The 26,475-nt window shown below is 39.0% G+C and overlaps 1 protein-coding gene across 1 annotated transcript in view; it reads left to right on the top strand.

Moving 5' to 3' along the window:
- Window positions 1-26,475, top strand: part of LOC127236381 (contactin-associated protein like 5-1-like) — a 159,895-nt gene that overhangs the window by 110,030 nt on the left and 23,390 nt on the right. The window contains exon 9 of the mRNA XM_051204006.1: window positions 50-296. Within this exon, the coding sequence (XP_051059963.1) occupies window positions 50-296 (247 nt within the window). The remainder of the gene's footprint in view (window positions 1-49; window positions 297-26,475) is intronic.

The raw sequence follows: 26,475 nt of genomic DNA, 5'->3' as shown, positions 1-26,475 counted from the left end.
TATGCCTTCTGAAAGCCTGGGCTGATGGCATTGTTTTGTTTTCTTACAGATGGACCAGCAACTCTTCAGCTATAACTTCTCCCCAGAAGTCGAGTTCAGGACCGCAAGATCACTTATCCTAGGCAAAGTCTCAGGTCTGTTTTTCTGTCCTATATTTTCAATGTATGTCGTTAACATTATTGAGTTAGTAGTCTCTGTTGGTGTGGTCAGTGACTCGCAGCTGCAGACATTGCCGCCATCTGTAGTCTTGACACAGGTTTTGAAACAGGATGTACTAAGTCACCCGTGTGGCAATGGTGCACAATGCTGCTCATGTCTGCTTTATGAGTTGGTGATTTCATTGCTAATGGCTGGTTATTTGTGGTAATGATTTTGTTGGTTAATTATTAGTAATCTTGGAGAAATGTAATCAAGTAATAAAGTAAAATAATACCATTTTAATTTAAATTTTAATTTATTAATTCCTTTTACAAAGTCAATTTCTTACTTGAATTTCTTTAGTTATAAACTCACATTGGAAGAGTGAGTTCTCCTCTCGTTCCCAGACAGGTTTTGTGAATTTTCACTTTCTGGTTGCAAAAATGTATTGCTCGTTGTGCGCTGAACTTTTCAATTGGATATTCTAAGCAATAACTGATCTTTAACAATGACTTTTAGAGCTCAAATATATCTTGCTTATGACTGATGTCGTAAGCTTTGGTCACAAATTGGTCATCCTTTCCTCATGTGTGATCTTGTGTATTGCACATGTGCACGTGTATAATGTGTGCTGTGTACACAGTCACATGCGTGTCTGTGGGCAATCAACAACCAACCTCGGGTGTTGGCTGTTGTACCTTGTTTGACACAGGATCTTTTGTTCTGTGCCTTGTGCAGAAGTGTAGAGGATTCTGGCTTGTAAGCTTCCAGGAATTCTGTAAGAGCATTGGAATTTCTGATACCTGTACGACCAAGTCCCGTTATTCTTGAATTCTGTGGATTGAATCTCAAACCTCCAAGAAGCTATCTGTGGTTTTGTTTTGTTTCTTTGTTTGTTTTTACTATATATACAATCTAGAGTTTTGCGTTTTATAATTAATAAATACAAGTCTTTCAGTTTTTGAAATTACTTGTACATTTGGACTTCATATGCCCCCCCCATTTTCAACTAGTTTTGTGATTTTCATATCTTTATAGTTCTGTTTGTCACAGTACAGTTTAGAAAGCATTTACTACTTTGGGCATCTTAAGCAGCAGTGGACAGCACAAGAGAGCACTTTCTGAGGAAAGTTTTGGTTGCACCTTTTGGAATGACTTCTCAAAAATTTTGAGGATCTTTGTGGGAGTGTGGGGTGTTCTCATTTACTTACAAATCCCTAATAAGGGTACAGAAGGTGCTCTAACAGAATATAGATTTACAAGACAAAGGAGACATACTCGGAAAAATAGCATGCTGAACATGCTTCACTAACAGTGTAACAGTTTAGATAGGACCAGAAATAATCTGCCATTTCTCCAGTCTTCTGGATTCATTAAGAATATATAACATTTTTAGAACATTATGGGAATTGACAATGAGTCTAGAAAATGTCAATTTCCACTTCCCAAGTAGTAGACAGATGAATCAATCAGTGTGAATGACTTCTGAATGGGCTTATTTGTTACCGTACCACTTTTATGCTTAATAATAATACTGTAATAGTAAAAATGCTGCTCCTGAAGCTGTTTGTGCTGGGGCATGAATGTGGCCCTGGCGAGTTTTCCCTTCCTGTTCTCTGTATGTTAGACATTTATGCTTTGAAAAAAAAAATGTCATTCTCTCCTTTCTGAGCCAAACCTTTTTGATATATATATATATATATATATATATATATATATATATATATATATATTCTGCCTTAAAGTCCCTGCATTTTAAACTTTTATCTGAAACAAGGTATTTATCTCACCTTGAGTCTTGGAAGATCATTTTGCTAGACAGCTGAAGGGTGTTATATTTCAGATGGGAGGTGAAAGAGAGGGAGGGAGAACACACATATACTCTGGATATATATATATATATATATATATATATATATATATATATGCAGAAGCACTGGTTCATGACTGCTACCAAAGCACATCTTTCCTAGCTCTGCATCCATGATGTCATGATGGGAATTTGAAATTGTCTGCATGAGGAGAGATCACACTGTGGAAATCACAAATGTGCATGCCAATCACAGCTCCTTCCTATGTGCTGATTTGAATTGGAAAATTTACCAAATGAGCACACATGGCCTCTGTCATCTCCTGGCTTCAGAGGTTGCCTTTGAAATTCCTTAGAATTGGTTTTACTTTTGAAAGTTCTAGTTTCTGCACACCATCACACACAGCTGCTTTACTGTATATTGTAAAGCATAAGAAACTTGGTGTGTGGATGTATGGGTTGATGTTATGCAGTTGTATGTGTCTGGTTATACATTTCTTTTCAAAGTTTCCTGTTTGATACTTTATACTTCTTGAGTCTTTTAATTAGTTCTTATATATCTAGTCACATGCAGTATTAACCTTTATTCATTAGTTCTCAGATTCACAACGATCGATTGTTTTATATTTTATGTATTTAAATCTTTGAGATCTGAATTTAATCAATTTTGATCTTCCTAATTTCACCCTCATGTATTTTAAAAATGCTGACTGCTTTTAAAACAGAATGATCTCGAAGAATATAAAACACTTTTATTTTTTGATCATGGTCTTCTGTATGTTTGTGTGTTGTGTATATGGAGGGATGTTGGTGAATGTGAGTGCATGCCAGGGAATGTTTGGTTCAGGAAACCAAACTCAATTCAGGCTTCTCAGGCTTTCATGGCAAACACTTTATTTGAAGACAATTTTTATTTACTTTTAATCTCTTAATGTTTTCATTTCCTCAAAGGTGCTTAATTCCAATTAATAAATGGATCATTTTTTATTGATAATTCTCTTGTAAACTCTCTAGAGGAAATTTGATGTTGGACATGATGTTCATAGGACCCTCCACTTACTTAAATCTAACAATGACATGAATACAATTATAAGTAAAGAAAGATGCCTAAGTATTTGAGGGCCATATTGTTCTCTGCTTGTGGCGCTTTCATATCAGTTATCAGGTAGGAGTAGGCTGGGATATGACTGAGTAGAGAATGCAATAAAAGCCCTCGCTTTTCAATAGAAGAGTTTTTCACAAAGCCAGTTGGCCTTCGTCCATAGTCCACACCCAAAATGTTGTTAGGATGGGCTCACATTTGTGGCCCATGAATGCTCTCTATCTGAAAATGAGTGGGCCATATTAGTATCTGGCTCATGATCCAGGAGACACACTTAGCTTGAGAGAAAACCGAAGAGGGTGGGGTGTGTGGTTCAGTGAGTAAGATCCATCCGCTAATTTAATGACCTGGGTTTCATCCCCACAGCCCACATGACAGAAGGGGATAGATGAGGATGTCTTTTGTACATGTTTCTCTTGTAGTTGATGAATCAAGCACTGTGGCCATTGAGGCAGGATGACAGGTGGGACTAGGAGGCGAGGATTCTGAAAAGTGTAGGCAGAGAGAAGTCATCGTGTGAGCCCGGGGAAGAGAGGGCACATAAGAATGAGGTGTCTCTCCAGTAAGATAAGATCACGTGGAAATACTTAGATAATAGAAATGGGTTAATAATTAAGACAGAAATAGGCAATAAGAAGCCCAAGCCAATGGTCAACAGCTTTATAACTAATATAGTATCTGCATGTTCATTTGGGGCTGACACAGCTCTGGGACCAGACTGGCCGGTAAAATGCTCATAACAGAGAATTGACTCCTGAAAAATTTCCTCTGATTTCTACACATGTGTTCCCTCCTCCCAAATAAATAAATATAATTTTAAAATTAAAAACAAAAAGAAAGTGAGAAAAAGGACTGTGGCCAAGCTCCAGAGCACTACAAGAGTGAAAGAAACAAGGGTTTGGACCTAAATGAATAAGTGTGCAGCATAGCACAGAGAAAGCAAGGGTAGAGCAGAAATTGATGTTCAGACTTGATAACAAATGCCACCCACTCTAAGATTTTAGAAAAGATTACTCTGAGGGACATTCTCTACTGTAGAATAAAGATCTGCAAGCATTTTTCATAGTAGATTGTAAGAAGAAAATGTGTATAAAATTTGTCTCAGTTTTCTTCAATAGCATTCCATTTCAAAGCCAAACCAAATTTGTTCATTTTCTTTCTGTGAGTGGAAGGAGAAATTCACTGTCCTAAAGTCTGCTGATTTAGTACATACTCTGCACCAGCGCTGGAACTTTAGGCACCAGGATGAATAGGTTAGATTATTTTCTGAGGGTTTCTGAGACTCTGGCCCATGAAGACAGACAATGCCACTGTCTACATTAAAACTGAAGTAGGGCTGGCAAGATGGCTCAGTGGGCAAAGGTCCCTGACACCAAGCCTGACAATCTAAGTTTGAGCTCCAGGACCCAGGGGATGAGAAAAATAAATTGCCCACATTGTCCTCTAACATATACATACATACACACATATTTTTACTGTAAAATGCAAGTATACAACATCACAAAATGGTCTTAAAGCCAAGGTGTGTTGACTCTCCGTGAATAATGATGCTTTTCTCTGGCAATTCATAAGATGTTCTAAGTTTGCATACAAGGGAATAAAACCCTCGATGTTACCTCCCAGTGTTGGTATTATGTGTGATCACTGGGCAGCTGCTCATAATTGCTTGTTTTTTTTGCAAGTTTGCTATAATAAATATGAATTAATTTCATAATAAAATATTTGCTTAAGAGACTGGAGAGATGACTCAGTAGTAAAGAGCACTGCTGCTCTTCCAGAGGACCTGGGATCAATTCCCAGCATCCACATGGCAGCTCAGAGTTGCCTGTAATTCCAGTTCCAAAGGAACTTAAATCTATGGCAAAATACCAATGCATATAAAACAAAAATAAGTAAATTTAAAAAAATGATTGTTTAAGAATCGAGATTACTCTGTATATAAGATTTTGTACCCTACTCTTTTGTTTCAATTTAACATAAGCATTTGCTTCCATCAATAAATGTCACTGTAAACATAACACAGCTTCATTGATTCATAAGTTGCACTTATTAAATATCTCCTTGTCTCTAGGTGTTTGACTAGCCACTAGTATTTGGGATTTCAAAATGTTCCCATGTAAATACATAATCTTAAGTTTTCTGAACTTTTAATTGTTACCATAGTTACATTTGTTTATGGGGCACAGTCAGACCTTTCATTATGTATTTATAATGTGTAAGGATTAGGTCACTTTTATTACCATAAAAAGACGTTCTAAGTTTGATTTTTAATGTCTCGCTATCATTTTGCTTAACTCTCCAGTGTTTTACTTGGTTATAGCAAATATTGTATTAATGACATTAGATAAAGTCACATTAGGGATTGATGAGATAACCCAGCAAATAAAGTGCTTACCTTGAATGGGAGCCCAGAACCCGTGGAGAAACATCTAGACATAGTGGCATGCATTTCTAATCCCAGGTCTGGGAAAGCAGAGTGGATACCTAAACATGGCTACCCAGCCTGCATAGCCTAATTGATGAGCTCCATGGGCAATAATGAAACTGTGAGATAAAAGAAATTAAATTAAGTAAAAAGAGAAGAATATACAGTGACTGGGAAATGACAGGTTGATTTGTTCTCTTGTATACATACACTGTGGTGGTTTGAAAAAAAAAATGACCACTAAAAGGATTGGCAGTATCAGGAGGTGTGGCCTGCTTTTGTTGGAGGAAGTGTTTTACTATGGAGGTGAGATTCGGTGTCTCATATGCATGCTCAAGGCACACCCCATGAGATAGACCACTTCCTGTTGCTTGTGAAATATAGGACTTTCAGTTACTTCTCCATCACCATGTCTGCCTACACTCTGCCATGTTCTACCATGATGACAGTGGACTGAACCTCTGAACTGTAAGGAAGCCACCATGATTAAATATTATCCTTTCTAAGAGTTACCAAGGTTGATGGGAGATGTCATTCCATAAATATATTTCTCTTATTGGTTAATAAATAAACCGCTGGTGGCCAATAGGAAAGCAAGATAGGCAAAAGTAGGAGACATGGAGGATTCTGGGAGCTATAGTAGAAAGGAGTCAAGATATAGGATGTGAGAGAAGAGGTCAGGACCCTCTAGAGGGTAAGATCAGACCATATGGGAACACTTAAATTTATAGAAATGGGTTAATATTTAAGACAAAGCTAGCCTGTTGGAGCTCTAGCCAACAGCCAACAGCTTTATAACTAATAGAGTCGGTGTTATTGTGGGGCTGACATGGCTCTGGAAAGTACTCATAACATACTGGCAGTAAGTGCCTTTATCACTGGACTCATTCCAGTCCTATGTTGAGAGCTTTGAATCCATCAAAGTGGGTTACTTTGTGATGGTGCCACTATATGTTCATGATCTAAATATTGGAATAATTTAACCATGATTGAATCCACAAACTAACAACAACAACAAAAAAGTGGTTATGGTCATTGTGTCTATTCATGGCAATAGAAACTCTAAGATACACACACTCACACACACACACACACACACACACACACACACAAACTCTCACACAAACACACAGGTGTATATTCATACATACAATTACAAACCTATGCATATATATACATACAGAACAAAAAAAGATAAATTAAAATTTTACAAATAAAATGAAAGAAACATATTTAAGCAAGTCAATCATTTGAACAAAGCCATCTCTTTCTGGAGAGTTCCCTAACACCTCAAAAGTACCATTGGGCCTTCATCTGAATCAGCTCACCTGTGTGCTTTGCAACCTTTGTTTTACTTGGTCTTCTCATAAGTACTAATATATATATATATATGTGTGTGTGTGTGTGTGTGTGTGTGTGTGTGTGTGTGTGTGTGTGCGTGTGTGTTTATTAGAATTAAAAAAAAATTAAAATTCCTAAAGAAAAACAAAACAACAAACCTTAACAACTGCACCAGCATTACAAATGCTGGAGATATCTCTGGGTGAGGATTGAACCCAGGGTCTCCACTTGATAGTCTGTCCCAGACCAACTCTGTCTTAATATATTTTCCCTGGAAGTCAGCATTAAAGGATTGTCATTACTGTTTTCCTAAGAAGTAACTTCATCATCCACAGGTTTGTGGAAAAGACCCTCTTTAAAATATGGAAACATGTTATTGTCAGATGGAAAATAGCCATAATGATATAATTCTGAATTGGCATTAAGATATCATTCACAATATAGCTTTGAAACCCCTCCTTTGCATGGAGATTTGGTAGCTCAAAGCTTTAACCTAGCACAGACATTATTTCTAATGGCTAAATGGGACAAACATTTCCTCATGTGGCTTTCTGCCTCCACTTGACCCTAAAAAATTACATAGAAGTGAGATGAATTCCATTTTACCCTGCATGAAACCCTATTAATGAAGAAATCACAAAGCAATGAGTGATAATCTTAAAATTATTTTGATCTGGTAAACTGAAGCAAGTTTTAATGGTGCTTGTTAAGGAACTGGGTCATTTAATTCTTGGAGTCCTTCCATTTCTATTTCAAGTCTATGACATCTTCCTCAGTGGGATAGCTAACTCTGAATACCATGAATGTTCTGTTCATCTTGTAGAGGGTGACAAAGAGGTTTACACTATTACTGAAAAGGGCATTTCTTGAAGTAATTCATTTCAAAAGAATATAATTTCATTTTGTTTGTTTGCACAATTGTGCTTTCTTATGATTCAGGTCTGGTGCAGTCAATATAAGACCTAATAACAAAATTACAAAGTGTATTATGATTGGCATGTATGACCCTGTGTGTTTGTTATTTGTGTGAATAATGCTGCATATGAACCTGTCACAGATGTGTATGGGGGTCAGAGGGAAATCTTGGATGCTGCCCCTGGCTTCCATCTCATTGGGGGAAGGTCTCTTGTTTGCCACTGAGCACAGATGGCTAGCTGGCTAGAAAGCTTTTTAAGGATCCTCCACTTTATATTTCCTGTCTCCAGGGAGGAGCCTCTTGCTCCCACCCATCTATTTGTGGGTTTTGAGAAATGTTATGACTCAGTAAGTACTTTACCTACTGAGCCATCTACCAAGCCAGGTTTCCAAATTTCAAAGATTATATAAATATTAAACAGAGCTGACTTTGTTATGTATCTAGCAAGGCCACTGTAACTTAGGAGTTCTAAAGAGGCATGGTTATATTCTGAATGAGTGGGTCTTCCCAGTACATTGGAGAGTGGGTGTTGCTCTCCATCTGTTCCTATAGACATATCACATCCAGGTCAGGACAATGACAAGATAGAATCTGAATCTGAAGGCAGGTCAACTTTATTTAGCCATATTCATTTAGCCATATTCATTTAGCCTTTCTAGACCTGTCTGGTTGTTTCTAACTCCATATGACTCCTCTCCCCTCTTTTTTTTGTGGGATAATCCTCTTGTACACTTTAAATAATTGTCACTCACATTAGTTTAGTAAAACACCGGTTAGTCAGTAACCAGCCAAGAAGTATAGGCAGGGAGAATATACTAGGAGAATTCTTGGAAGGTAAAAGGCAGAGGAGAGTCAGTTGGCAGCCAGAAGCAATATGAGAATGCTTTACTGAGAAAAGTTACCAAGCCAAATGGCTAATGGGTGAATTTAAGTCATAAGAGCTAGTTAGGAATTAGTCTGAGCAATAGGCCAGACAATTTATAATTAATATAAGTCTCTATGTGTTTATTTGGGAGTTGAGGGTCTTGGGACAAGGTGGGACAGAAGCTTCTGTCGACACCTCTTTGTATGGATTTAGCATTAAATAGAATGTTAGAGACAAAAAATGATGAAATCAGCAACCCAAGGCTTGAACACCCAGTTCATTGTATCCCACTGAAGGAAAATCTCTCCTGTGTAAAAAATAAAATTCCAGGATAAGACCTTGAATGAATATCCAGACATCAGTTTGTCAACTGACAACCCCAAATTATTATAGTGAATAGGTGGTAGACAGACACTGAATACCACCATATCTTTATCAGTCACCAGCTATGAATATGTACTTGAAGAGGCCAGATTTGACTACAGAAGTCTTCCTTGATTTCCTTTCCATCTTATTCATTGAGGAAGAGCTTTTTAGTCAAACATGTATCTCACCTCTGTAGGTAGTCTATAGATAGCCTGCTCGACAAATCTTGTCCCTACCATTTGATGCTGGAATTAAAAGGGAGGCTGCCACATGCCCACCCAGCATTTATCTTGTGTAATAAGATTGTGTTATTCCTATTCTCATGTTTTCAGGACAAGAGGAGCTTTTACCCATAAGCCTTTTTCCCAGCCCCAGAGACTTGCATTTTTTAAAAAAGTAAAAAAAAAATAAATAAATAAAAAAAATAAAGCGTGAGTTATTTGCTTTGGAAGAAGTTTCTAACATTCCAAAGGTCCTAGTTACTTTTCTATTTCTGTGAAGAGACACCATGACCAAGGGTAGAACAGGGAGGAAATGGTTTGTTTGGCTCAGATATCAGGAGTTGGAGTCCATTGAAGGAAGCCACTGCAGGAACTCAAACAAGTCAGGAACCTGGAGGCATGAGCTGATGCAGAGATGATGAAGTGGTGATGTTTACTGGCTTGTTGCTCACGGGTTGCTCGGCTTACTATATTATAAAATACAAGACCACCAGTGCAGAAGTGCCAGAACCAACAATAGGATGAACCGCCCATACCAAGTACTAATTACCTACAGTAATTAGTACAGGCTTACCTACAGTCTGATCTTGTAGAAGCACGTTATCAATTGAGGGTCCCTCCTCTATGCTAACTGCAGCTTATGCCAATTTGAAATAAATACTAGCCATCAAGACCAGTCTGATGTCAGCTTGACGTGGAAACACGTCACTGTTAAATCATAATCTTTTCTTTTTTCTTTCATTCTTAAGATCACCATTAATGTTAACACCACAATACAAGATGTTTTACAAACGCAAATGTCCCACAGCCTTATGAACTCAGACACTTAAAAGTCCAAAGTTTCTTTAAGATAAAAAAAAAAAAAAAAAAAAAAAAAAAACTTTTCTAAAAGTTAAAGTGTCTTTAAATTTTCACCTGGACTCTTCTGTGGCTCCGCCCTTTGGGGCCCACACAGCTTGTCTCCTAGGCTCAGGGTTGCTCCACTCTCCACTCCCTGGCTGCTGCTACTGTAGTGGTCATTTTACAGTATGGGAACTCTCAAAATCCCAGTGAGGTCTTCTATCGCAACTTGGCTCCACTTTTCCCAAAAGCCTCTTCTGGGCCCTGTTGAAGGACTCTCTTAATGCTGTGGAAAGTCAACCCTCCGTGCTCTCCACGACCCCTTGATGCCTTCAAACCAGTAGCATCTAAGTGACACTACCCAAGTTGGGCTCCCGGCATGAGGTACAACCTTTGGAACCCAGCTTCTGCGTGCTGACCCTGAGGAAACTCTTCCCAGAAGACGACTTTACCTCAACAATACTATTTTCTCAGCTCCAGCTGGCCAGCATTGATTGCCCTACAAAGCAAAGGTTTCACTTTAGTGATTCTCATATCTCATTAATCACATCCAATTCTTTAGCCCCATTTGTCTAGACCTAAAGATTCTTACTTTAAAATATGCAGCGACCCAACCAGACTCTTTACATGCCTCTCAAAGTTCCCTCTGGCATTTTACACATCAGGCTTTTATATTTCACACTTCTCCCAATTCCCTACCTTCTATGGCTCCACAGAGCAGCTCAACAAGTTTTGACCTCTTAATGGTTTTTCCCATGGCAAATTCCAAAGCCCTTCCACAACCCTCTCCAAACATCATAGCCACCGCTGTCACAGTAATCTCCCACAATCCTGGTATACATTTCTGTCTTAGTTGGAGTTTCTGTTATTGTAATTAAACACCTTAAACAAAAGCAGTTTTGGAAACCCATTCCTCATGCAGGGATACTCTCTCAGCCCAGATACATGGAGCCTCCCCCAAATGATGTGACAGACTTTGATGATCGCCCATTGAAGGCCTCACCCTCCCTGGGGAGTAGATATGAGGTGGGATGTGGGGGGGGTCAGTGGGGGTCATGGAAGGATGGGAGAGAGTCGAAACTGGGATTGAAATGTAAAGTAAGATTGTTTCTCAATTAAATAAAGAAAGAAGTAGCAGAAGGGAGGAAATATTACTTCGACTCTGTTTTCAGAAGACTCATTATGAAAAGAAAAGCACAGTAGAGCAGAGAAATTCATGCCATGAGAGTGAATAATTGAAGAATGGGGAAGAATAGTACTCAGCAAGCTTCTCCATTTTATTCCATTTAGGCTTTAGCCCTTGGGTCCCTACCCGTAAACTTTCTATTAGTATATCCTTTCTAGAAAATTCCCCAGGGATACACTGCAGAGTGTGCTTCACCTGTCCAGTAGATAAGGAGGATTAGCTGTCACTTTAGGCTTGAGTTTGAGAAATGATGCCACAGTTCCTGTTACATATGACCTTAGTGAAGTTACTACTTTCAATTTAATCTGTAGAGTTAATAAAAGTAATAATAACAATGAATAACTTCTGGATGTTCAAAATACAATGGCTACTTAATAAACTTCACTGCATGTAAGCTAGGAGTTTTGCAGAATGGATTCACAATTTAGTACAAAGACAAATATGGCAACTATGAATATGTATAGAAATGTTAAACAGCCTGACCATGGCAATCATTAAATGATATATACATTGAACCATCACATCAAACACCTTCAGTCTATATAATTATTATAAAAATAAAAATTAGCAATTTTTTGTTTTTAAAAAATGCAAGTTGATGGGGGTGTTGTTTTATTCATGTTCATCATAAAAATTGTGAGGACTCAAGAGTTTAAGCTAGAAATCTGGAAGCAGGAATGATGAAAAGGTCATGGATGAATGTTGCTTATAGCCTTGCTCCTAATGGCTTTCTCTGCCTGCTTTCTTATAGAATCCAGAACCAACAGCTGAGGAATAACAATGCTGGTTCCTCTCAGATGAACAACTAATTTTAAAAAATGCCCTACAGGCTTGCCTACAGCCTGATCTTATAAAGGCACTTTGTCTATTAAGAGTGTGTGTGTGTGTGTGTGTATATATATATATAGAGAGAGAGAGAGAGAAAGAGAGAGAGCTTTGTGAAGTTGATATAAAACTTGCCATCACCACCACGTGACTCTAATACAATATTTCAGTCTAGATGCACAGACTCTTTAAAAAAAGTAATTTCAATTTGTGTTTATGCCTGGTACTTCAAGATTAAACTACCCTGGGCTGGGATGTAGCTCATTGATGTAGTGCTTGTCTGATAAGCATGACAGCTGGGTTGATTTGCAACATTGCATGAACTAACTATGGTGGCATGTCTGACCAGATGAGTTGTGGAAGTGAGTCAATTAGGAATTCAATGTCATCTTTGGTCAGTTGGAATATTTAAAGGCAGCTTGGCTACATGAGAACATGTCTGAAGGAATACAGCAATAAAAACAAAGCAGTTTTAAAACCACAGACAACTCCTGACCTGAATTACAATGTCATACTTCCATGTTGCATCTGTGTAATACTTATTTATGTTGTTTCTCTGTGTCATGAAATATCTTAGAACCATTAATCCATTTTGAACTTCTGCACCATTAAATGAAAATACAAACCTGAAATAGGAGATTTCAATAACCTTCAACTTTTCAGATACACACATCTTATATTTTGATCAAGGAAGACTTAGAAGTTGGTAATATGGAACTTTCTTTGTTACTCTCTTAAGAAATGAGCTATATCTTTCCCCATGGAGAAACTCAATAGATAACTTACTTTTGTCTAACACTGCACAAACGTGAGTTATCTTCTGGAGCAAAAGTGTCAATGGTATCTTGCTTCCAAATACAGATTGTCCTGTGATTAAACTTACTACACCATCCTAAAGAGAAACAGGTTTGCTAGGGTTGAATTGGGTTTACACACTTGTGTGTAGCTGTGGTAATAAAGGATGTTTGTATGACTGACCAGAATGCAGGTGTCATGACTATTACTGATAAGAACTTCAAGTTAGTTATGTTCAAACAAAAGTTATGGATCATTATTATGATCTACACAATGTGGAAGGATATATAGACCAAGCACAAATAAACAATTTCTATTATAATGATGCTTTAAAAAAGATTTACTTGTTTCTAATTATGTGTATGGGTGTGGGTGTGTGCATATGACTGTATAGGCATCATCCCTGAAGCAAGGGGCCATCACATAGAAGCAAGGAACCAAACTACAATCAACTGAGGGAGAAGTCTGTGTTCATAATAGGCTGAAACACTTTAGTTCCATACATTCCGTTTAATTTAAAATTACTTATTCCAAAGGAATATCATCAGGTTGAAGTGAAGGTGAGAATCATGTTTTCCAAACTTTGCAGTGTTTGTCTAGGTTTCCTCTGTCTAGATTTTCTTGTACTACACCAAAATAATAATTCTAATGCAAATGAAACATTTTTACAATAGTAAGTTCCTAATCAAGTGTGCAATTTTTGTATTATTGTCATTATCTAATAATGCATTGCTATGAGGTAGGTGCAAGCTTGTTACTTAGGTTGACTTATATTTTTTCTCAGCACAACCTAACAGAATAAACACTGTCATTATTTGAACTTTGAACATGGAGTTGAATGTGGAGAGATGACTCCATATATAAAACACTTGGAATATAAACACTGAGAAAGAAGTGTAGATACCCTGTACTCAGGAAGAAGCCCGGCATGCTGTAGACACACTTAAATTGTATTATTCTGGAGTCAGGAACAGATGGGTCCTGAGGTTTTGATGCTCTGTAGCACCAAAACGATGAGCTGTAGGTTCACTGAGACCCTGCCTAACAACATATGCTGAATTGCTTAGAAGTTAAGAATACTTGCGGGTCGGAGTGTGACTCTCAAAACCTGTTTCTTGTAACATACAACCTTGTTTAACTACAGCTCCATGGAGTATGATGCCTCTTCTCTTCTCCATGGGCAACTGCTTTCAGATACACAGACACAGAAAAATAAATAATTGGAACATAATGAATATTTAAAATATATTGTGGAGATTGATTCAAGGAGATAGTTGCCATGGATGTGTATACTCATATTCATTCACAGGAAACACATCTGTACATGCCTGAATGTGTGTGCAGACTCTACACCCGCCCCCTGCACACACACACACACACACACACACACACACAGAGAGAGAGAGAGAGAGAGAGAGAGAGAGAGAGAGAGAGAGAGAGAGAGATATGAAAATCTACAGAGGTAGAGAGGGAGGGAAAGGAGGAGAGGGAGATGGAGAGGGAAGATAAACTGGATCAGCCAGGTTAGGGATTTCCCAAAGTCCCCGGTATAATAGGTGCTAAAAGCAACATTTAGAGGCAGGATTTCAGTTTCCTAATTAATCATGCTTCATTTCAATTGTTAGAGAATTGTACTCCTAATGGTGAATACCCCAGGAAGAGCAGGGCTTTATCATCGAGCAAAATTCCTGTAAGTCATGGTGTGGAGTCAACCCTAGCTTTCTATCATCACTCCCTGATGGCTAATGTGACACAGACAAATGGTCTGTACTGTGAACTTAGGTGGTCAGGTACATGGCTTGCTTGACTTATACTTGAAGCTCAGCAAAACTGTCACAGCAGTAATGGAGATCATGACCTTGCTATGAGAAGACTTTCCATCCACTGTGTCCCATGAGAGTGATATTGCACTTTTAATTATGATTCGGAGCTAGGTGTTTTATAGGTGGGGGTTACAGACTTCTGCCTTTCACACAATTAAGCCTGAACTTCAGTCTCTCTGGTTGGGGTCATAGGGAATGGAATAATGTCTTACATCTAATTGATGATAGGTAACTAATGGAACTGGGTTATAGGCAGGAGTAAGTTTCTGATCATTAAACCACGTTAAAAGAGTTGAACCTGGGAACTGGGTGAATAGCTTAATTGACACGTGATATAGACCTCACACACACACACACACACACACACAGAGAGAGAGAGAGAGAGAGAGAGAGAGAGAGAGAGAGAAAGGGAGAGAGGGAGAGAGAGAGGGAGAGAGAAGGAGGAGGAGAAGAAGAAAAGAAGAAGAAAAGAAGAAGGAGGAGGAGGAGGAGGAGGAGGAGGAGGAGGAGGAGGAGGAGGAGGAGGAGGAGAAGAAGAAGAAGAAGAAGAAGAAGAAGAAGAAGAAGAAGAAGAAGAAGAAGAAGAAGAAGAAAAGAAGTGTTTACCTAGCATCCAAAAAGTACTTTGGTCATCAGCAATGCATAAATGGTGTATGCTGGCACAGACGTGTAATTACCTCACTCAAAAAAAGATGGCAAGTGTAACAAATGTTCTATGTCATACTCAACTTCATAGAGACTTCCTGGCCTGTCTTGGCTATGTGTGACTTTGTCTCAAACAAAAGAAAAGATTGAACAATGATAATCACATCTGGTTTTATGTGAGCTTCTATTTTTTGTAGCAAATCTGCAGTTGATAAATTTTAAGAGTGGGTATTTGGAGGGTATTTGATTAAAACTACGGAATCTACTTCAATATTTAGAAATTTCAGATATATTTCTCCTTTTCTCAGCATGGTGTAACCATAGAGTTCCAAAAAGCAGACATGAGATTTTATGAAATTACACTCTCCCTAAAATTACATTGTTGGTGTTATATACTGCTCTCCATTTTTTGTCAAAAAATATGTGTGCATGCATGTGTGTGCTTTATATGTATTATTTGTCCATGTATGCATGGACAAGTAGAGTAGGTGTGTGTGTGTGTGTGTGTGTGTGTGTGTGTGTGTTTGTGTGTGTGTTAGCAAATGTGTATATGGCATATGTGTGTAGTAGGAAACTGAACACCATCATATTCTATATTAACTCACTCTAGGGCAATGTCATGTTTTGCAGCTGAGACTTTGGATCCCTAGGATTGCATATACATATCCTGATTCTTACAGGAATACCCAACCATCAGTTTAAAAATAAATGGACTTGGAAATAAAAAGCTGTGGGTTGAAATCTTGAACTCATGCTTGGCTAGATTAGTCACCATTGAAATGACATCTCTGATGAGTCATATTGTTTACAATTTGACAGAATCTAGAATTACCTAAGGAAAAAGTTGAAGTGGGGATACTCATCCTGAAATTGTGCAGCCTCATTCCATGGCTAGGGCCCTGGGCTGAATAGTAAGGAGAAAGAAGCCAAACACTAGCCTTCATCTCTCTCTGCTTCCTCACTGTGGGTGCAATGAGACCAGCTGGTTCACACTCCTTCATCCATTACTTCTCTTCCATCATTGCCTGTATCTTCAAGCTGTAAGGCCAAGTTAACCCTTTCTTACTTAAACTGTTTCTTTCTTTTTTTTTCCATCAAAAAAAGCCAGTGATACAACCCCTATGTGCCTTATTTTCCTGATGTGTGATGCAGGGGTGAGGATACTTCCTTACTGGATTTGTGTGAAAGTAGGTTATCAGGCATATGAAGTGTGGAACCACGCAGCACTTCAAGATAGAAGTTGTTCCTAAGCTTCCACAACTCTGCTATCTTTTAATCCTCTTGCTGGCATTTCTCTTTCTGGACAGTGGCAACTTTATTGACTTGTTTGCCCTTTACCTGAGGAATCTGACCTAGTATTATAAATGTCAATGCTGACTAGGTAATAGACTGGAGAGATAACCTCCTTGAGCAACTTTGGAGGGTCTCATCAAACTTCTGATTTAGGGCACACATCACAATACATTATAAAGCTGCTGTGTTGCCTTCTGCCTTGAAGACCTCCAGTCTTGTTCTTCTGATCTACACTAGGACAAACTGATCACAGGAAAAAACAAATAGATCAGCTTACCATAGAGGTTACCCTAGTGGGAGTCTGAAGACTGGTTGTGTTAATTACTTATCTCATTGCTGGGACCAAAATACCTGTCCCATGAGACTTGAAGAAGAAAGGATTTAATGGGCTCACAGTTTAGAGGTAGAGTCTGTCAGGATAGAGGCCCTGTAGTAGGAGTGGATGGACATGTTGCATTTGCAGTCAGGCAGAAAGGAATAAACGTGGGTGCTCAGCTCTCTTCCTCCAATTTTATTGAGTCCCAGATTCTGGACCATGGGATAGTCCTGCCCACAGTAGTGGTTGGTGTTCCATCTCAGTTTACCCTGTCTAGAAACTGCCTCGCAGACTTACCCAAATGTTTGCCTCCTGGCAGCTACATCCTGCCTAGTTGACTTTCAGTAAATACCATCACAGTGGTGATGTTCATGTTCATTTACAACTGCTAAGAACTGCCCACCCTTCCCCAGTCCCCACAGCAACCCTTGAATTTGCTCAGTATTCCTGTCTTGTATTTTTTTCCAGATTCTCCTCTGGGAAGACTGTGGTCTTCGTGTTATCCTTCTTAGCCATCCTCTTCTTGCCCCCCCCCACCTGTTACACAAGCCTTTATGTTCTACATGTATTCTATGCATGTTTTGCTCTCTCTCTTTTTTTCCATTGGTGCATTGCAGATACAGTGCAGAGGGAGAGGCTTGTATTCTTTCCGGTGTTTTTGTTTTGTTTTTAGTATATATCTTTCTTTTCTGTTTATGTGATTACAATACCACAAGAAAAAGTAACGGGTGGAAGACCTGGCTTATTTTGGGTTCCAGTCTCACACAGATAGAAGTCCATTATGGCAATAGGCAGGGAAGGGATGACATCAGGACCAAGAAGCTGGTGAATCACATCAACTCTGCACTCGGTAAGTAAAAGGAAGGGATGCTATGCTATGATATTAAACCCTGATTCTAGTGAAGTACTTCTGGCCAAGAATCTCTACCTCCTGAAGTCTGATCGTCTTCCCAAAGAGCAGCACATCTTGGAATGAAGTGATCATATACACGGGGGCCATTTCACATTCAAACCACCACAGGCACTGTTCTGATCTTCTCTGGACTGGGGTAATTTTCATGATCATGTGTTTAAAGACTAAATTGGGTGTAGGCAAGGTGAGACAAAAGGTCATCCCATACCTTGCTCATGTTAGATGTTTCCATATTTGGATAGAACTGGACTCAGCAGCAAATGTCGGCTGAGCCATTATTTTCCCTCCTAGTTTTTTTTTTTTTTTTTTTTTTTTTTCAATGATAGCTGAAGCTTGCTGCCACTGTCCAGGAAGATCTGTTCAGAGGTAAGTTAGGAGAGGTTAGATAAGGAGTGAAAACTCATCAGTGAGTACACGGTGACTTGGCAGTTACTGGGCCTTAGTCGGGTATACTGAGTCAATAATCTTCAAGGCTTGAGGTCACTTCTGGTCTTAAAAGTCCGGTTCTAGTAGAGAAATAAGATTATGTGCAAAATTCTAATTAACTTATAAGTGGTCTTTAAAGCTAAGAAGTTATTGTCTCTAGAGAAAGGAGAAATCAAACATGAATACATCATCACCCTACTGTGCTCCTGATGCTGGGTAGAGGCCCAGGTCCTCCTGGAAGCAAGTGAGCCCACCATTCCAGACCTTAGCACAGTGGATGGCCAAGTGCCAAGGTGTTAGTTTTATTCAATTGTGGTCTTCAGATTGCACACCAGGAAGCTCAGCATATGTCATCTGTTCTAACAAGAGCCCACATTATCTTGTGTCCTGTGGCACTTACTTTGGTACATTGTGAAACTTTGATGCTGAGACCATGTGTTTGTAAAAAAATTACCCCAAAATCCATATAAAAATTTGCCATAGAGGGGCCCAAAGCAAAACTCATTGAGAGGGATGTGCTGTTTCAATTTGAATTATCTTTTCCAAAAAGTGACTCCTCCAATGCCATGTGCATATATGTGTGAATATATTTGTGTGTATTTATGTGTGTATGCATGTTTGTCTCTCTGTGTGTATTTGTGTGTGTATATATGACATTTGTCTCTGTATGTCCATCTATATGAGTGTATTAGTCAGAATTTTATTGATTTAATGGAATCTAAGAGACAGACTCTTTTTAAAAAGAAAAATAGGTTTCTTTAGCTAACACTAGATCCTGGAAACCTAAACAGAATTATACTCACTACAGTGGTTCTTCAGGGACCAATTGCCTGTGGTGAGTACAGTTTGAAAGAGAAACCAGAAGGAGATTCATGTGGTCAGACTCAAGATGTATAATAACAATTTCCTGAGGAACATCCTAATCTCTTCTCAGAGTACTGTGACATGGGATTTCACTATCCTGGGAACAAAGCCCTCAACTCATCAGTGTTCCAGGGAACATACATCCTCCAAACCATAGCAGTATGTATGTTCATATCTGGAAATACATTGCTGTGTAAATGTAAAGATATATGTACATGTACTGTGTTTGTATATATGAATCTTTGGGCAAAGTATTGGTGGTTACATATAACTGTAGGTTTCTGTCCATGTGTATGCTGCACACATACATATATAAACACATACATACACACATATAATGCCTCAATATGAACATATCTCAGTATCTATGTGTGGATAGTTATATTTGTATGTAGATACTCAGAAGTTTATTTTCCAGATTTTAAATTCTCTCTCTCTCTCTCTCTGTCTCTCTCTCTCTCTGTGTGTGTGTGTGCATGTGTGTGTGTGTGAGAGAGAGAGAGAGAATGTGTGTGTGTGATTTTGTCTGTGTGTGCATATGTGTCTGAAGGTTCATATTCATGTGTGTGTGCCTGCCAACTTTGGAAGTTAGTCGTTCATTTCTATCTAACTTCCTTTCCTTTCCTCTTCTCTCCTCTTCATCTTCCCTTCCTTCTCTTTCCCTCCTCCTTTTTCTTTCTTTCTTCCTTCCTTTTTCTTTCTGTTTTTTTTTTTTGATAGAGTTTCTCACTGGCTTTGAACTTGCAAAGTAGGTCAGGCTGGTTGAACAGTGAGCCCCAGTAAACTCCTGTCTCCATCTATATTGTGCTACAGATCTCAAGCACTTTCCACCATGTCTACTTATTTATATTGGCTCTGGAGATCAAATGTAGGCCCTTGTACTTGCAAGAAAAGTACTATACTATCTAAAGTCTCTTGCCAACCCCCTTCACATTTTCCTATGGCTTCAGGGTTTTTTTTTTTTTTCTTCTCCTCAGCCAAAGTCTTTACAGTCTTATTGAGTGACTTCTTTGTGTTTCTGTTGGTCTTGGCTATTTGCTCTTGTTTCACAACAGACATTCAGAGTGCATTGGCAGAGAATTATCAGTAAGGAAATTTATGGATCTTTATGTAGGAAAACCCTAATATTTATCATTAGGCCAATTTTCTTGGGGCAAGCAGATTCCCTTGAGAAAAGTGCATTATTAACTGGAGAGAAAAAGGGCTGAACAACATGTCAAGGAAGGGAGATATCCTAATTAGCTAAGAAAAGTCAGTTAATCCAACACTTTTCCATAGGCCTCAGTGACCACAGTTTTTTTTTTCTGCTTTCTTTTTTTGTTTTTACCTGCCTAACACACATCTGGAGTCTCATAGCACTTTCTCCATCAAGAATTATGGGTATTTCAGGGAGAGCAGGGACAGTTCAATGAGTAAAGCACCTTCCACACAAACATTAAGACTGGAATTTGGATTCCTGGGACTAACATGAAGCCAAACATGTTAAGCATGCACATGTAATCTTTATGTTTCTATGGCAAGATGGGAGGTGGACCCAGGAGACCCCCTAGAAGCTAGCAGAGCATAAATGATGGGGAACACGTGACCCTGATTCTACCAAGGTAGAAGGTGAGGACCAACACCTGAAGTCTTCCTTTGACCTCCATGGCAGATGCATGTCCTTATTCATCCACATAAACATGTGGACAAACAAACATGAGAGAGAGAAAGAGAGAGAGAGAGAGAGAGAGAGAAGAGAGAGAGAGAGAGAGAGAGGAGAGGAGAGACCTTGCATGAAGTCTGTGTAGTTTCGCTTGCAAAAGAATTGATAAATTTAGAAAATAATGTCCTATAGCATCAGCCAGGGATAACAGTAAACATGACAAGTCCTGATGATATGCTGAGGTTTGTTCAAACTTGGAACCTATGGTTCTTGTGGCTGGCTAAGGTGTCTGAAATCCAAAGACTGGATCAATGTAAATTATAAACTTAGCTCACAGTCATGCACAGGGTTTTCTGACCAAAAGGGTAATATCCTCCTCCCACGGAAGGTGAAGGGCTACCCTGTATTTAAGGCTAACGTTATCTGGGATGACATTCATCCTTAACAAAAGTCTACTAATTAGGGACTTCTTCCACATGTAGCACCTATGACTAATGTTCAGCTGAATACATTGGGATGTTATTTTATCAATATGACACATGGCATATCGGCAGCCCATTATGTCTCAGTCTCTTCATTTGTATTTTTTGTACCTAAATAAAGTCCATATAACTTTAAAAAAGTTGATTTGGCAATTAAACATCCCATCCACGTATCAAATTAGTACATGGTATTCCATCGTGATGGTGAACTTTAAAATAATCAACTTGATGCAACCTAAATTCATGCGGGAAGACAGCTTTAGTCAGCATGTCTGTCAGAGACTTAATTAAGTTAGTGAATGCAGGAAGCATTCCCTATACAGGGGGTCCTGAAATATGTAAGAATGTAGAAATCAAGCTGACTTCAAGTAGGCAAGCGTGTGTGTTCATTTCTCTTTGCTCTCACCTGTGGATGTGTTATGATTAGCTTAAGCTCCTACCTTAATGTACTCATAATAATGGATTTTATCCTGAAATTGGTAGCTAAAATAAGCTTTCCCCCCCTTTTCCCCTAAGTTGCTTTTTATTAGTTTTCTTTTTTTTTAATCACAGTAACAGAAATGAAGCTAGAATATTCTTATTTTGTATAATTAAAATGATAATTACTACCAAACTAACAACATTAATATAACTAAAATAAATAAAAGAAATATTTAAAAACATATAGGTCATCAACAGTCCATGAACAATGATGTCTTTTAGGTCCTTAACCTTTTCATAACCCAGAACACATTCCCAGTAACGATTGCCCATTCCTCTGTCAGGCCAGCCCTCTCTCAACAGATTATTTTCAACCTGTCTTTATTGAGTTACTTATACAGATATTTCAAACAAGGAAAATCACTTAGTAGATAAGAGTCTGGCATGTCTGTGGGAGACTGTCTAGGCACGGTTAACTGAGGTGGGGAGACTCTAAGCATGAGGGTCATCATTCCATGATCTGGGTTCCTAGACAACAAACGAAACAGAAAATCTGCTGAGCCTCATAATTCATCTCTCTCTACTTCCAGATGAGGGTACAGTGTGACCAGAAACCTCATGCTTCAGCCTCTATGAAGTATGAGTCAAGATCAACTGTGCTCTCAAACTGAGCCAAAATAAACCCTTCCCTTCCTAAGTTCATTAGTTGGGTATTTTCCTGCAATACCAAGAAAAGTAAGAGTGGGATTGAGGAGTAGGGCAGCAGGCAGGATGCCTCTGTGCTCACTTCCGTGCTCTGTGACATCAAACATCTGTTGGACCCTCTTGCCTGGGAACTCATCCTCTTTCAAACTCCAGGGATGGGCCAGGGATCTTTTATGAAATTATGATGTATGAAAATTTTATGAATGTAAACCTGCTATGTCCAAAGGCAAAATAGATCCTGAGTTATGTTTAAAACATTTTTATTAAAAATGTATAGAAAGGGAAATTGAGAGTCTTGGTTCTTCAACAGGGAATATCATGGAATATCATATGGAAGCAAATCTGAGCTGCAAGGCCTAGAATGTTCTCCTTCTGGAAGCAGGGAGTGAAAGGGTGCATGTGTGAGCTCTGTCTTGGGAAGCTTGCCTCAAAATGTGGACTGAGTTCTTAATGATCTCCCTCAGTTTTAATACCAAAACCCATGGCGACAACCTATGAGGATTGTGATTTTTTTATTCTTTTGTGGTAGTGGTGTGTGTGTGTGTGTGTGTGTGTGTGTGTGTGTGTGTGTGTGTATTTGTCACAAATGTGTGCTTGCACACAGTGTTCATGTGGAAGTGAGAGGACATATTCTGTTGTTGGCTCCAAGGCTCCTTCTAGAGTTTGTTTTGAATCGGGGTCTCTCATTTTCTTAGAACTTCACCATGTAGGCCAAGCTAGTTGGCTGATGAGCTTCTAAGAGGCCAGTATCTCCTCCACTCCAGTGCTGAGATTACGATTGTGCAACACTACACCCAGATTTTTGTGTGGTTTCTAGGAACAAATCTCAGGTCTGCACATGAGCAAGGCTAGTGCTCTACCAACAGTGTCATCTCTCCATCCCAGGACTGTCTTGGTAATTACACAGTGAAATCAGGTATGTGTTGTGTGTTTTTGTGCACATTGCTTTGTTTGCAAGAGCTACACAATATACAAATGATAACTGAAGATGTTTAAATGTGAGAGAGCTGAAACTCAAAACAAAATAAATTCTGTGATCTCAAAGTTGGAAAAAAATTTGACAGACAAGCAAGTTCTATACTTCTCAGATTTCTGTCTTTTAACAGTAGAATCCCCATGTAATTCTAGGTATGAAGAGCTAAACTCTATGAAAACAATAATAGCTGGGTGAGAAAATGTCCAGCATACCCAGATCTCAGCCAGCTAGAACTTCTTGTTTCACTTTGCAGAATAGAAAGGAGGGAAACTATTGCAGGCATGAGGAGGATCCCTTCAGCCTGGAATCATGTGAAGCTTCTCATAAGCAGAGAAGCAGGGTTCCTGGCTCACTTAATTACCATGTAAGACCTTCTGTCTTCCTGTGATAAGCAGTACTCTAGGAATCACAACGGAAAACCCATTGTCAGGGGAAGGGAAGGGCATGCCAAGTCCCCTGTGTATTCTGAGTATCCCATGATTTCACTTATCTGATTGCAATTACAACCAAGTCAATTCCAGAGCCATCTTCCTTAGATCACTTGCCAGAGGAGACCAAAAATTGTAGAATAAAAAGAGCTACTTAGCAACATTTTGAGATGTAACTTGAAAGCCACCAAAGTGACATACTATACATGAAAAATATTAAGACAGTTATTTGTCCCTTTCCCATGAGCAGCCCATTCTCAGACTTGAGTATTTCTTACTTTCTGTAACTCCTCTTTGAGAAGCCCACACCCAGGCTTCATCGTTGTCATAATTTCGGTTGAGTGGTTCTTTTTCTCCTAACCATGTATGCTCATACTTAAATATCTTTAGTAAAATCTCCCTCTCTGCTTCATGAACTCACTGGCCCTAAAACTCTTTCCTGTGCTGAAGCATTTTCAGCATAAAAGAGCTTAGTGTAGCCTGAGCCACAGTCCCTACAATTCTAGAACTCCTTTTGCTACAGGCTTGTGGTGTGGTTCTGCTTCTCCCTCCCCTCACCGCCAACATCCTGGCATGAAACACCATGCCAGGTATGGTGTTTAACAGAGAGGTGCAGGATGCTTAAGTACTATGATTTCCTTTCTTTCCCCAGAGAGTACTTCTGTAAGCTACAGCTTTGTTTTTGACTCTAGTCTACACTACTTTTGTGGAGTTTCCTAAAATGTTTCTTTGAGATAGCTGCTGCTGTTCATAGTGTTAGATCAAAATATACCCAACATGTCTTGCAGATAATGCTGGTAATCTCTATGACAAACATGTAGCAAGTGCTTTTGGTTTAAATTACTGTTATTTTATGTAATGCTTTTCCTCTTACTTAGTATTACACAGTAATATTTTAGTGTCTTAAACTGAAGCAGTATTATTGTAACTTCATTATATCTCTGTCCTTTCTCAGTTAACAGGAGTAATTTGTATATATGTGGAGTATGTGTGTGTGTGTGCGTGTGTGTGTGTTGTGTGTGTGTGTAAGAGGGGGTGTGTATTCACAAATGCATGCATGTATATCTATTCATGTGCTCACTGGAAGCCAGAGGAGGGTGTCTGGTGCCCTACTCTATTACTTTCTGTCTTATTCCCTTGAGCCAGGGTCACATATTGAACCTGGAGTTATGCCTGCCTCATCAACCACAAGAAAGTTCCCACTCTCTAGCCTCACTGTACTTGGGTCACAGGCACACATATATAGCCATCCTCAGCCTTATACTTGTTTATTTTTACAAAGTCAGAGAAACTCTTTTGCTTTTTTATTTTTGAAATTGTAAGGTAATTTCAACTTTTCTCCCTTCCCATTGTTGCCCCCAAATTCACGTACATATTTCTAAATAAAACTGTTTCATTTCATATAATGCTACCTGTCTGTATGTCTTCATGGCTGGCCACTTAGTGCGGGATAACCAATTCATGTATTCTTCCCTAGGGAAGGCCACCTTTGTCATTCCCAACTTCCCTCAGTGCCTGTACTTCTTTGTGTAGGATTGAAGCCTCACAGGCATTTCATCATTCAGTTTGACATGTTCAGCATACCTAGATTTAAATCTTCATGCTGGGAATCAACACTTATTTCCTCATTATTACTTATCATGTGCTCACACGTGTTGAGCTAGCTCTTGGAAGTAAATATTTTAGACACAGTTGCCACATTGTTGGTTTTGCAGAACCACTGAATTTTAGTTGAGTATCACTTGTTGCATTGGCTGATTTTCTTAACTTTATTCTCTGGACTTGGGGAGAATTATGTACAATCTACAGAGAGGCCGGCAAAGTTGCTCTGCCTGAAGAAGTTCTGGGTCTCATACTGCACCCATTATTATTATGCACAACTTAAACAGCTCTACCACTTCATCTTTTGATTTAACCTTGGGGAATTCAAATTATAGTGTTAGAGCTGTGGATTAGCATTCATAGGGCACTTGCCTGCTGGGTATCCAGGTCCATGTGTCTTGGAATAAAGAACTGGAACCAGGGCACATGAATAGTGATGCAGAGAGATTTCCTAAGAGGACACTAAGAAGGGTGGCAGTGTGACAGATTTCCCTGAAGGGAATGGATAGAACATTGTGGTACTGGGCACAAGAGCCCAAATCTCTGACTCTCATGGGGTCATTTGTATAGTCTACAACTTCTAGATCTTGAACTTGTTTCTTGCATGCTCTCTCCTATACAAATATTCCCATGGGGAGGGATTTTCAAGTTTTCCACCAACTGTAGTCAAATATTAACCATTTTGCATGTGTATATGTGTGCAATTGTATATGTTTGTTAACTTACTTGTAGGCACAAGTCTGTGTGCACATGAACAAGTGTGTATGTTCAGGGGCCCAGAGTTGGAAAAGAATGTTTGCCTCAATTGCTCTCAACTTCCATTTACTGAGACAGGGACTCTTAATTCAACCTAGATCTCACATTAATTAGCTAGTCCAGTTAACCAGCTTTCACCCAGGATCACCATCTTCTAAAGACTGGGATTACAGGCCACACTTGTACCTGCCTTGTATTCTTGGAGGTTCTTCAATCAAAATCCTTCAGGTTTTCAATGTTTTAGGACAAGTGCTTCATCCACTGAACCATCTTATCAGCCCTACCACTAACTAATACCTTTCTGCCTCTTCTCTACTCCAGCCATAGTAACAGCCACTAATCCACTGACCAATT

Source organism: Phodopus roborovskii, unplaced genomic scaffold (genome assembly GCF_943737965.1).
Source record: "Phodopus roborovskii unplaced genomic scaffold, PHOROB, whole genome shotgun sequence".
Lineage (NCBI taxonomy): Eukaryota > Metazoa > Chordata > Mammalia > Rodentia > Cricetidae > Phodopus > Phodopus roborovskii.
Note: the sequence above shows the minus strand (reverse complement) of the source record. Positions and strands in the feature narration are given on the sequence as shown.